This window comes from Lycorma delicatula, chromosome 3, assembly GCF_047948215.1.
Source record: "Lycorma delicatula isolate Av1 chromosome 3, ASM4794821v1, whole genome shotgun sequence".
Classification (NCBI taxonomy): Eukaryota; Metazoa; Arthropoda; class Insecta; order Hemiptera; family Fulgoridae; genus Lycorma; species Lycorma delicatula.
The window spans coordinates 11,814,844-11,829,424 of NC_134457.1; the positions used below are offsets into that span (position 1 = coordinate 11,814,844).

General features: G+C 31.9%; 1 protein-coding gene across 1 annotated transcript in view; it reads right to left on the minus strand.

Moving 5' to 3' along the window:
- Positions 1 to 7,537: 7,537 nt before the first annotated feature.
- The window catches only part of LOC142321378 (T-complex protein 1 subunit beta-like), a 62,665-nt gene continuing 55,621 nt past the window's right edge, over positions 7,538 to 14,581 (minus strand). The window contains exons 9-11 of the mRNA XM_075359409.1: positions 13,919 to 14,096; positions 13,264 to 13,467; positions 7,538 to 8,058 (exon numbers count right to left, since the gene is read on the minus strand). Of these exons, the coding sequence (XP_075215524.1) occupies positions 7,886 to 8,058; positions 13,264 to 13,467; positions 13,919 to 14,096 (555 nt within the window). The 3' untranslated portion in view covers positions 7,538 to 7,885. The remainder of the gene's footprint in view (positions 8,059 to 13,263; positions 13,468 to 13,918; positions 14,097 to 14,581) is intronic.

The window sequence follows — 14,581 nt, forward strand, 5'->3', positions numbered from 1 at the left end:
TTTTATTTGGCAGCCATTTCTATTTGGTGTTTTTTAATACAATGGAAAAAGAACAATATCAATCCATAATTTGCTTATTTTACTACAGTGAATTATTAGACCGATAAAACAAGAAATTGAAACAGACATGGCAAAGAAAAAAGTGCTGTTTCATCACCACAACCTACTAGTTCACTCATCCAGAATTGTTGCAGCCAAATTGCATGAATCGCACTATAAATTGCTGCTCCACCCACCGTACATGCCCAACCTGGCTCCGTATGACTTCTTTCTGTTCTCCAACATGAAACTGTAGCTTGCAGGAAAAAAATTTGCCTCAAACAAAGAGATTGTTGTTGAGACAGAAGCCTGTTTTGAAGAGTTTGACAAATCGTATTTTTTTGAGGGCTTAAAAAATGGAAGGGAAAATGGGAAAAGTGTATTCTGTTAAAAGGAGATTATGTTGAAAAAATAAAAGTTTTGTCAAAAACTTACATTTTCATTCCCAGCACAGATTACTTGTTGATCCGCTCTTGTATTTACATTAACAAATTTTTCATATTTTTACAAAATATGTTTGAAGTGAGCAGTAATGCCCTTTTGTGCTCAAATGACCCTATTGATGTAAATCATTGTAGTCAATACCATTGATTTCTTGATGAATGTTTGTCTTCAGTTCATCAATACTAAGGGGATTCCCACAAATTACATGCTTCAAAGGAAAGAATCCTGGGGAACATGAAGGCCACCCTCTGCCGACGGTTTGTTCTAATGTAAAAGCCAAATGAATGCAGGTAGCGAATTGTTTGATGTATATGACGCACTGTTTCAACTCGTTCAAAGAATTCAGTCTTGAAAGAAGCTGTACTCTTTTCCTCAATTTGTTAACTGAACAGTAGAATTCTTTTAAAATTATATGGTACACTTCTGTACTGAAAAAATATTGATCCCACTGTGATTATCAGAAACAGCACACCATACACTAATTTTTTCACCATGAAGTGAATGCTCAAACATCCAGTGAGGATTTTCAGTCATCCAATTCCTGGTGTTGTGTAAATTAACATGCCCAGATAAATGAAACTATGCCTCATCTGATATGAAATAAGCAATGGGTCTGTCTGTCCATCAACAATATTATTGAGAAGCCAGTCACAAACAATAAGATGTTCCAGACAGTTTATTTTCTAACGTTGTCACATGATATGGGTTATTAATTTAAGTCATGAAGAATCTTATGGTAAGATACACATTTTACATCACTTTGTTATGTTAACTTATGTATTGATTTTTTCAAACTAGCAGAGATTTTTCTTTATATATTGGCTACAATCTCTGTAGTCCTAATGGAAGGTGTACGCTATTCTACATAGGTGTAGACCCTGTTGTAATCAATTTTTAACCAAATTGTATATGCTATTCTTTGTTGGAATCCTGAATATTTTTTGTAAATATTAGACACATTCCTTGAAAAAATCTAGAACGTATATATTCTTCTACTGTAGCAATCCTTTAACTCAACTGAATTAAGGCATTTTAGAAAAACAAAAATATATTGCACTGAAGCACGAACAGCTTACAACTGACAACAGATGAGAGAAATAATATACACAATCAAAAATGGCACTAGTATAGCAGCAGCATTAAAGGCGATACTCAATAACTGTAATTCGAGCTACCTTGGTTCAGTTTTAAGTGGTTTAACCAATATATTGTACAGGGTCATTCACGGGAACCGGATGTTTTTAAAATAATCATAAAAAATTGAATATTTACTTTAAAAAAGTTTTATTGGTACTGAAACACTTGTTAAATCAAAGTATTTGTTACTTACTCATGAACGAAAAATTATGTCCAGCAAGTGATGTCCATTTTGGGCAATACATTGTTGCAGCCTTTCACAGTAACTGGCCTCAATTCTTTGCAGCATGTCTACATCAATCTGGGTGACGTGATGACAAATTGTGATCTTTAGGTCCTCTAATGTACGCGGTTTATTGTCAAACACATGCGATTTCAGAAACCCCCACAGAAAAAAATCACAACTACTCAAGTCGGGGGACCGAGGGGGCCAAGGAATGTTGCCGAATCTGGAAACGATCCGTCCCGGAAACAAGTTATGGAGAATAGCCATCGTTGCCCTTGCTGTGTGTGCTGTAGCTCCATCCTGCTGGAATAACACATTTTGAAAATCGATTCCCCAGTTTTGTAACTCAGGGATGAAAAACATATTCAACATCGTAATGTAATGATCGGCTGTTACAGTTACGGCAGCGTCATTTTCTTCAAAAAAATATGGTCCAATAACACCGACCTTTTCTATTGCACACCAGACAGTCACCTTTGGGCTATGAAGAGGTCTCTCGTGAAGCTGATGCAGGTTTCTTTCTGCCCGATACTGGCAATTCTGTTTGTTGACGAAGCCATTCAGATGAAAATGGTCTTCGTCACTCATTAACAATAACAAATTTTCATTTTCTTCAAAAACGGTAAGCATTTGTCGACAAAATTGTAATCGCTGCGTGAAATTTTGCTCGTTTAACTGCTGCACGACGGCTATCTTGTAAGGATGGAAATGCAGGTCTGTATGCGGAATTCGTCTTACCGTACTTGTGCTCATTTGAAGCGCTGCTGAATGCCTCTGAATAGAGCGGCGTGGGCTTCTGACGACGGCTTCCCTTACTCGTTCGATGTTCTCCGGAGTGCTAGCAGTTCGTCAGGGACCCGGTGGTTTTTTCTTCAATATTGAATCACTTGTTCGAAGGTTGTTTACCCATCGCAATATTGTGTTACGAGAAGGGACACTTGCATTACGATAGATATTAAACTGACGGCGGAAATCTCGCTGAACAGCAGTTACGGATTCGCCATTTCGCACAAAACTGTCATACGCATATGCATTTAAGTAAGTAATCATTTACTTTTAATAGAACAAATTTATAATTTCACTGATTTACATGGGTAATTTTTTAAACAAGTTTTTGACAACATCAATAATGTAGGATATTGTCACTTGGTTTATAACCTTCATCAGACTTAGAACTGATAGTGCAATTTCAATTAAAATTTGTTCAGTTACTATTTTTTTTTAGGACAGCTAGTTCTTTGTGGGATAAATTTTTAGTAATAGGATTGTACAGCTGCATTTCATATGCCACATACATAGGAAAGAATGTGGTATATAGTGTGAAGCAACAAACTGAAGTATTCCTTTTTGGGGAAAAATTATATTTACTTGGTAATGATACTGTTCATTGATGCATTTTATTTTAGCTAACTATAAATTATATAACAAACTTATTATTATTTATATTACAAAAAAAATAGTTTTTTAAAAATATTTTTCTACAGTTGTATTATAAAGTCTGAATTATGTGGCTGGAACCTGTATCATACTGAAATAGATTTTCATTATAATAAAGGTGTTTAACTAATCAAAAGCCTACTCTTTTCAACCACTGACCAATTTTTACTTACTGTTTTTTTACTTAGATTAATCAGATGAGTTTAATCAGATTAAATAGCTACACTCGCTAAGGATCATATCATAACTTACTTCACACTCATGCATTAATGGCTATTATAGCTCACTGCATACTGTAATATTTATTAAAAACAATATAATTTTGGCTTTTTTTAGAACATGTCATTTTGCAGTTTATATAAATTTTTAAATAATAATTATGCTAAATAAAAGCATGATTTTTGAGATGGGCCTCCATTCCACTCTGACTTGAACCCTCACCAATATCATAAAATAATGTTATGGTTCTACAATTTTATCTTTCTTTTATTTTACTTTAGTTTCTATAAATACATTTTAACATATATCTATCAGATGTTTTCTCTGTTCTTACTAGTTTTGGTGCTTGTTTTTCTTTTTATTTCCTTCCTGATGTTTTAATAATAAAACTGTTTTTTTATTTCTTTTTAATTTTATTCAAAAACAAATTGCCTTATAATTTCTTTTGTCAGTTCTAGTTTTTTAACACTTAAAAACCTTTTGCTTTTTTCTTCTAAGTTATCTTAATGACATTAAGATAACTTACCTTTTACTTTTTTACTTATTACTTTTTTACTTTTAAGAGGTAAAGTAAATCTTAATAAAATATCCTTTGTTTGATTGAACTTCTACAAGTTTTTAATCTGGAGCAAAATATAAAAGATGTACTACTGCTACCAAACTTTCCAATTCTATTATTTTGAATTACCATATCTGTTATTGTTAGAAAAATTATACTTTTATTCTAAGTTAATTTTTGTTACTCATTTCACCCTCTTTTGTAATCTTTTGCCTGTGATTTGTCAATTAAAGTTGTTTAAGTTCTAATCAAAATAAAGGTTTTAATACGATAGATACTTTTTACTAAGTTTAAAAGTCAATATAAATAGTAAATAAAACTATTACTCTTTTACTTTTCGGAAAAATCATGAAATCTCATTAGAATAAATACTCCATGTACAGAACAAAGTATATATTGAATACTAGCCTGAAATTTGCATTTTAAGTGAACCACCAATGATGAATTGCTCCATTATTTATTTACAAATACAGTTTTTTATTCACTAGTATGTGCTGAATTTTGCTTTTCTATAATGTATATTTATATATTTTTAATATAGGTCAAATAAATTGTAACTTTGTAACTACTAACATAATAAAGAATACTAAGAAAATATAATATATTGATTTTGTAGCAGATTTAAAAAAATCAAAATATACTTGAGAAAGAAATATTTTTAAAATGTAAGCTTTATTTTAGCAGATTCAATTAAATTTTGTGAAAAATAACCTCAATTCCTTTACGTACCAGAATTTTTTGTTATCCAAAAGCTATCCCCTTCAGTTAATCCCAAAATCTTTTTCAAATTTTATTTCCTTTAATTTTTATTACCTAAAATCTTTACATCTATTTATAACATATAAATGACAAATGCATTTCCCTCCATTGAAATTTCAAGAATTAACATTAAAATTAAATACACAATTCCAATGGTCTTTAGAACTTTTTTGCAAATTCAAAATTCATCCTGAGATTAAGATTTTACATAAGGGTTTTTTTATTCTGTAAAGAAATTAAATAACAAAAATCTATTTTTACACCAGTGAAAAAATACCAGACACTGCTAAAATTTTTAATCTTGTAGACTACCAATATCTAATTTAAATAAGTTCATTTTTCACATGTTCACATAAAACAAGTTTTGTTATTCATGCATAATCTTGTACATACAATAGAACAGTCACAAATTGAGATAGAAACCAAATTAAAATAAAAAAATACACTTATTATTACTTGAATCAATCTAACTCGACAAACTAAACTCAAACACACTAATCACCATGTGCTATCATGTTTAAGTTGTGAGCTACACTGAAAGTAATGAGCGAGAGCGCCAGTTTTGGATGATCTGCACTGTGCCCCCTCCCCACCAACCCGCTAACCACTGATGCAAACTCAGATGTATCGGCAAGCTGACCATGTAAGTTGTAAAATGATGCCGCATTTATGTCTTTGAGACTAATAGTTAGGGAGTTATTAAGACAGGATGATATAGACCTTTTCGTTACGCTACAAATTTCTGTTCTGTTCTGAATCATACCAGAACAGAAATTGTGATTTCTGAAACTGTGATTTTAAAGACCTTTCACGTCAAAAAAAAAATCTGGTAAAAGCCCTTTCTTTAGCCTCAGTTTTGTATGCAATGTGTAGATAACATGAAAATAAAACACACAAACTGGGAATAACTTAAACATATAAAATTTTAATTATATATTACGCTAAATAGATAGCACCAGTTGTGAAATATTATCTCAATTGTCCACTTTACAAAAATGTAAGTAAAAATTGAAATCTAATATAGCTAATATACCAATAATATAGTTGAACCAATTTTGATAACAATATTAAATAAGATTTAGTTTTCTCAAAATTTCACTTCTGCATAACATTTAGTTATAACTCGCAGAACATAATTTAATGGAAAATAACCTTTCTGTGTCCATTTTCATAACACACCAATCTTATCATAACCTTTACCTTACCCCTAAATTTTCTGTTGCTAAATATCACTTCTTACATCAATGTTTCTCACTCCATATCTTCTTGTATCCCTTTTAGTGCTCTCAAGGATTTCATTTCTCTGACTTTATAGTTGTTCATTCTCTACATCACTGGAGAATGTTGGCTTTTTTCCAGTACCTTCTGTTTCCATGAAAAATGATTTAAGCACAAACACATTTTGCAGTCATCTAAATTTACAATTTTTTCCCTTTTAAAAAATCTAACTACCTGAACGTGTAAAACTTTTGAACACTCACACAGTTTGCCATTCCTGCACAGCACTCTCTTTTTCTATTATCATATCTCTTCCAAAAATATTCAGTTTGTTCTCTATATTTATTTTATGACTGCAATTTCATCACATCAATCAAAACACTAAGCCAATTTTTTACATTTTCTACTTTTTCTGCTGTTATCATAACATCAGCAAAAGACATTTTATCTTCACTTCACACAATGATGATAAAATAAAATTAAGTTATAAAATCCTTAAAGAGTTAATTTTTATAAACCTTCTAAAATTTTACTTAATTCTTTTTGCTTAATTATTCACTCCTTTCATTGCAATGCTGAACAATAGATAGAAAACTTCCATCATTACAGATGAAGAGTTCTTACTCTAATCTACGGAGTTCCTTAATCATTTATCTGCATTCTTTCTCAATAATATGATACCAATTTCAATTTAGTCATTTTTTTCTAGTACTTTTTCCTACTCAAAGAATCATAAAATGTTCTCTAAATTATATCAACAACCAACTTTATGTAAAACATTCTTAATTTTTTTCCGCCAGAAAACCAATGGCCAAAATTAAATCCACTGCGTTATCTAATCTATTTGGCATGAAACCACACACATTGCGTTTCCTAACTTCACACAAAATGTATGTAGGAAATGAGACCATTAAATCACACTGTACTTATTAAATTTATAACAAAGGACACACAAAAGAGACACACATCTTTACATTTGTAGACTTATTAGATGGCAACAATTTAACTTGTCCGTCTTTAAAATTTAATGGGAAATATTAAAAATACACGAAGAAGAAAGTTTATAACAAATTTAAGAACCTACATCCAACATGTACTTCAACAATCTTTTGACAAAAATACTATTTTTAGCAACTGCATTATAATTTTCCTATTTTTTAAAATAATTTTTCCAACTCCTGGTTGTAAAATTCATGACTTTCAGTGATAGCATTATTATTTCACTTACCTGCTCAAGATATATTTATAAATACAAACTACTCTAAAAATTTCCTTTGATAAAAAAATTTTCCAGTTAATAATGGAAAACTACATTAGTAGTCAGTATGAAGTTTTTGAGTTACTAATTTTAATCAAAACAAATGAAATTTTATAAGCTATCACAGATTTACATTTAAAAATTTAAATGGAGTGAAAAAGACAAAAGTGTGCTTTAATTTTATTTTATAAAATTTCCTTTATATTAGATAATATAATGAAGCAAAAATAAATACAATTAATGCAATTTTGTTACGCTGAATAGTTTATTATAATAAAAAATGTATATTCTTAATTAATTATTACCAAATTATTAAAAACCATAATCATCTTTTGAATGATAATACTTATAAATTTGATGTTTTAATTTTATTAATATAATTAAATATTTAGTGAAAGTAATAAACTACACTTAATAATAATAATACAAAATCAGTAATGTATATATAATTAAGCAATTAATTAGTTTTAATTAGCACGGAAAAATGAAATAAATACATTGTATATTCTTAGAAGATAATTACAAAGAAAAATTTCAAATATATAATTAATAAGAAATTATTAATGTAATAATAATTATTATTATTGGTTTAACAATGACCACGATCCTGTACACGTTTACGAGGTGCAGCTTTAATAATGCTATCAACCCTAAGTATCATTTCAGCAGCTTCAGCAGCAGACAAAAGTACTTGTCTTTTAACCACAAATGATTCAGTAATTCCTAGTTCTTTCATACAACCGATCTTTCCAATATCCATATCTGTAACAACAATTAATAAATTTATATCACTGGCTGACAAGAAAAAAGCACAATTAAAGATACGACTACTGGAGATCAATTTCTTATTAATTTATAATAATGTACAAATTTCAATTCTACTAATTAAGCCACACAGTGCAGAATATTATTTTAATTTTTCATGTATGTACTTTTATGGGATCCTGTATCCTCACTCATGATTGAAATAATTCTGTTATCGAGTAATAAAAATACTAAAATAATGAAGATTGCATATGTACACAAGTGCTGCTGTCTGTTACAATTTTTATAAGGCTGTCTCCCTCAAACACTGTTTGATGGTTTATCAAACTGAAATTTTGTTCACATTTATATATGTAATATTTTTATAATATATTAATTTTATGTAATCTTTATAAATTTGTAATACAGTGCACTCGTGATTATCCAAATTCTGGTTAACCGAGCTAGTTACAGGAAGATAAAACATAAATATAAAGCAAGATAATCAAGGCGGGAAGCGACATTCATATGCTTCACATGCAATGTCTCCTCTCTAACTGAGTTCAGAAATCATCGGGTTCACCCATCAATCTTTGCATAGTCACAGTCACCTGTCAGTTTCAGAAATCTCTGCGGTTGCACTAAATGTGGTTGTGTTAGTGTGTTGAAGCCTGTACTTTTACTGAATTCTGTGTTGCGCTATGAGTAGAAAACAAGAGTTGTAGTTTCTCTTGAAATGAAATTTAATGCAATAAAACGGTTGGACAATGGCGAGTCAATTAAAAAAGTCACTGTTGATTTGGGAGTTGGGAAAGTGACTGTTGAGGATTGGAGACATAACTGGAAAGAGATTGAAAAATTTGTAAACAAAAGTGCGAGTAGAGGCAACAGTTTGAGTCAAAATACTGAAGAAGGACAACTATGAGCAGATGTCTGAAGCACTTTTTCTGTGATTTTCGCAGCTACGAAGGATGGGCAGTCCTGTAAGTGGGTCATTGCTTCAAGCTAAACGCTTGAGTTCCACCAGGTGTTTAAAGACAGCGAGGAAACATTCACTACAAGTGATGTGTGGCTGGACAGATGGAAGAAGAAATATGGCATAAGGCAGCTGAATACTAGTGGGGAGAAAGTGTCAGTTGACTCATCTACAGTTGTGGAATTTCAGTCTAAAATGGAAGAAATTTCAAGGAAAGATTAACATCAGAAGAAATTTTTAACTCTGATGAGACTGGTCTTAACTTTTGAATGCTACCTTTAAAAACCTTAGAAGTAAAACCTTAAAAAACTGCTTGTGGATTTAAAGAAAATAGAGCAAGTCACTATTCTGAGTACCTGCAACGTTTCTGGCTCTTTGAAACTAAGTCCTCTGCTTATTGGAAAATCTAAAACCCCAAGAGCCTTTAAAAATACAAAGTCAACTGACTGACTACCAACAATGTACCGCAATCAAAGAAGTGCATGAATGGATTAGTGACTAGTACTTTAATGAATTTGTTCCTGTCACTGAAGCATTTTTAAAGAAAAGTAAGCTCCCCAGGAAAGCTATTTTATTATTGGAAAATGCGCTATCTCACCCAGATGCCAAAGAATTGTGTAGTGGTGATAGTAAAGCCCCCTAATGTGACATCACTTATATAAAATCTCTAGACCAGGGGTTAGTAGAAAAGAGAAATTACTGGCAAAGGCTATTCCAGACGTTGATCGCAAAATTAGATGAAGGAATAACTGTTAGGGAGGCCTTAAAGAAAGTCACCTTAAAAGATGTAGCATACTGGATTGGTTCAGCGTGGGATGAGATGAAAACCACTTCCATTCAAAAATCTTGGAAGAATTTATTTGGCTTAGAAGGACCCCCCCCCCCCCCCCAAGTGCCAGAACAGGATATGTAAATGAACTAGTGCAACTAGCCAATGAGCTACCTGTTGAAGATCAAATCAACAGCGAAGATATTCGTGATTGGTACAATGAAGACCAACGATAAGACAATTATTGAAGAGTGCACACCACATGATATACTGTCTCTACAGTGTTGGCATAACTGCACATCATCTAACAGCACAGAGGCTGAATCAAAAATCAATCTGACTTTTTACAAAAAAAATAATCTTACGTTTCTACATGCTTACAGGTCTGTAATTGTTTATTTTACATTTTTTCTTACAATACACTAATTCTGTATATTTTTAGCCCAACAGCATACTTAACCTCCATTTCGTTTTTCTGTATCTGAAGTGGTCTCAGTCCCAATTACCTCTGATAACTGCGAGTCTACTGTATTTCTAAATCTGAATTAATATCACAAATAGAATCTTTATTATTTACTAGATTGTCTTCCGTATCAGATAAATGTAATTTATTATTTTTGTAATTTCTATCATATTTAAGAAATCTAGTTTTAAAAGATTTATTTGTTTTTCCTATATAAATACCATACAATCATTATTTTTGTTTTGTAGATATTTTATTATGTGGTTATTAGATTTGTATGTTAGTTTTGATGTTTCTTATTAAAAGTTTTACTAATGTTTTCAATGATATTATTTAAATATAAAATACTTGATGTACATTTCTTCACTCTTTTGTGTCTTATGTATCGGTTGAAGATAGTTTATTTTTTTTATTGTTTAGATAGTTATTTATAAATATTATTAATTACAGTAGTATCATATCCATTTTCAACCTCTATATTATTTTATGATGTTTATTTCATTATTTAACTTTTTTTTGTTATTATGAGAGGTTATTTTAAAGATAACCTAAAAAGTTAACGTAAAGACCATTTCATTGTAAAAAAAATTATCCTGAAAACTTTATAAATATTTTTTTCCTCTTAAACTACAAACTGTTTCTCAATAAAATCGCCACATGAATTAAGACATAGTGATAAGCCAGCTTCAATATACCCTCATCATATTCTTCTGCCACCAATTCGTTTAGCCACTGATTAACCTTTCACCACCTTTCTGAAGCCTAAAAGGTCACGAACAATGCGACCAGTAATAGCTCTTGAAACATCAGGAAAAAGAAAAACCAGGTCGGAAATCATTGAGTAATGATCTTTTCTGATTTCATCATCAACACGTTTCAAAAAGTCCTCAGTGATTATAGGGGGTCTCCCTGAACGTTCTTCATCATACACATTAATTCTGTTATTTCTAAACCTTTCACACCATTTTTGGACGTTTCTTTCATTGAATACATTATCACTGTACACAGCAACCAACTAACTGCCTATGAATTTCAGCCAGCTTAACGTTTTGATGGTTTAAAAAACGTATGACTCCACAAATTTCACAGTCAGTGGCAATATCGATTTTCCTATTCATTTTATAACGTAATAACTCAAATGTAATCAAAGATACTAAAACGCTACATCTTATAGACAACAATGCAGTGTGTACATTACGCATAGCCATGAAAGACACAAATTCACCAAATTTAAGGAAAGAATTTCCCAGCAGTCTTTACTTTAGAGATATCCCTCGTATGTTTGTATTTGTTCTATTAATCATATCTTTATAAGTGATTTTACTATTAAAAGAATATCTTATGTATGAGATTTCTACTATCAGCAATTATGTCAGAAATATATTTACAGGAGTTTGAGAGTAAATTAGTACATGTTATTACTCATACACATAGTTTTAATAAGGACACGATATGTAGATATTCAACATACCATTGGTGTGTTGATGGTATGTTTGATGGGTTATATATAATGACAATACCAACAGAGTAAATATTTTTTCTATTTGCCATTTTTTCTATTTTTTCCATTCATGAATTTTTGAAATTCTTTTTCTAATAGTGATTACTTGTTTATTACTTAAAAGTTATCCTTTTAATACTTTGGAGAGTCAAGTAATAATTCAGATGTGTAATACCTTAAATTACATTACTCATAAATTTTTCTTTTCTTTTGATGAACAACATCATAAAAAATATAGACCTATGGTGTACATCAAATGCAGTACTTAATTACAATTTCATTAACAAAATTTGGTGGAAATTTGTATACTCTATGCTATAGAGTAACATATACAACCCAGGTCAATGACCCAAATCCTATATTAGGTTTTTATTTCACTATAATCAAACATCTCGAGTTCCCCGAGGGGAGAAGATCCCACCTCGTAGCGTGTCCGGTCGCTACACCACCCCCTCCGTTCGTCTAGCCAGTAGTGGCTTTAACGGAGGACATCTTCTCGCCCTCAAACTGATTGCGCACCACAGCTTTCTGGTCAGGCCCCGCAGAGATGCCCCGAGGGACATCTGCATCGGTAAAATTCACCCCGAGATAGTTTTAGTGTTTATGCCTTCAGAAAGAAGACAACAGACACCTGCAGCTACCACGTCGCCCTCAAGAACTAAGCTAGAAGCCTAACCGCGGAACGAAGACCCCGCGCCTAGCACTAACTATTAATGAGCCAATTTATTGAATGTCTCAGATCCAAGCAACAACCACTATAACAAAACTTTCCCACTAAAAAGCTTAACACAGTGAAATTTAGACCTAGTTCCCTTAAAGAACCCCGCTTACTACTCGTATGAGTTTCCTAACTGACTCCGCTCCGGTCTGCCTGGGAGAGGAGAATGAACACCTACTCCCACACAGCTCCATCGCGCAGTCCTGCGTGACATTCACCATCTATCGTAAACCGCCGTCAAAACGCCGCTGCATACCACTGAAGCGGCACCCAGAGACGCCTCGCCGACAATGTCGTTAGCTCACAAAATGCTCCCGTCGAAGCGCGACCGCACCCCCCGGGACAAGGATAACCATGCCCGTTGGCCAGTAGAAGAATCAGCCCACCTAGCTTGCCAAGAATCAAAACCTTGGTCTTCAATTTCCCGCATACGCCCGGAGGTAAGAAGGCCTGCCTTCTTTGAAATAAACCGCTGGCTACGCTCTGTAGCCGACTATAATCAAACAATTTAATCAGGAGATATTGTGAATTGATTGACAAATGGTAACTGTTTCTTTATTTTCAAGTCCCTTTTTCAAATCACCCTTGTCAGCTCTCTAGGAGGTTTTTTTGGAATTTTAGACTTTCCTACGATTCTTAATGCTACGGAACTTTCTTGGTATCAAGATTGAAGTTTCTGTTATAGAACTTTTTTTTAAATATTGAAATAAATAATTCTGTTCCTTTTCTTTAACAAATGTTCATTATTATTGTTAATTTATAAATATTGTAATTGCAACATTATTAAGTATCTTACTTAATCCATATGTTTCATTTCCTTGTGTATGTGCAGCACGCAACTCGCTTATTAATTGTGCAGAATCATAACCAGCATTATCAGCAATAATAATAGGTAACATCTGTAATGCTCTTGCGAATGCTTCCATAGCAACAGCTTCTTTGCCGGGTGTTTGGGTAGCCTCACTCTGTACAGCACAAGCCATTAGCATTTCACTACAACCTGCAAAAAGTTAAAATACATTAAACAATATTAAGAAAACTTAAAGTTAGATAATATACAGAATGATTAGTTTTAAGACGGATTGAACCAAATCTTTTAATGTAACAAACATCCAGATGTTTTAAGTTAAACGTATATAGCTTTCATCAACTGCTGTTTTTTTTTTTTAATAATGTAATTCCAGCTGAAGTCGTAACAAACATTTTTTATAACATCGTTCAAAGTATAATCATAAAAAGTAACAAATGTGAAAAGCAACACCAGCCACACTCAGATAGTACTACACTAAGTGACAGCAACAAAACAGTGTATCTAAACAAACTTGGTGCTCATTTCTTACATTGACACCAATCATAAAAGCATAATATCATGTTCATATCACAAACATGCATCACTATCATAAAAGTATTTTACGAAATATATTTTCTGTTAATGTAAAAATAATGCTGACCTCCTCCATAAACAACTCTTGTTTCACGTACAGTTGCTGCTAAAACACATAAAGCATCATGCAATGATCTGTCAGCTTCATCGATGATTTGCTTAGTAGCACCACGTATTACAATACTGCAAGCTTCACCCAAAGGTACACCACCAAATCTCAACAAAGTATCTTCACCAATCATTATCTGAAAGAAAAAACCCACATACAGCATTTTAATTATATATTAGTATCTTCTGCATATTTAATATTCTGCTTAATTGATATTTTTTTTAATTTACGCATTCATATTACAAAACAGACATAATTCAAATTTTAAAAAAATTTGTTTAAGTAGGTGTATTTGAATGGATACATGTTTAAAAATGTACAAAATCTGTAAATCAGAAAATAAAACCTTACATGAATATTACTAATTATATTGCAGTATAGGTTCTTTTCATAAATTGAAAATTTGGATTATTGAATTTGTCACAGGGTAGAAATAAATCCTGGGTAGAAATGCCACAATATATTTGTTATTTCAGTAGTGACTAAAAATACAGGTAACTGTAATGCAATGAACTATAATACCAACAACGTCATGTTGCCAAGCTCAAGCATATGTCTGCCTATTGAATGAAATAGTATCATTAGTCTACAATCAAGTCATCTTCAAACACCAGGGAATCA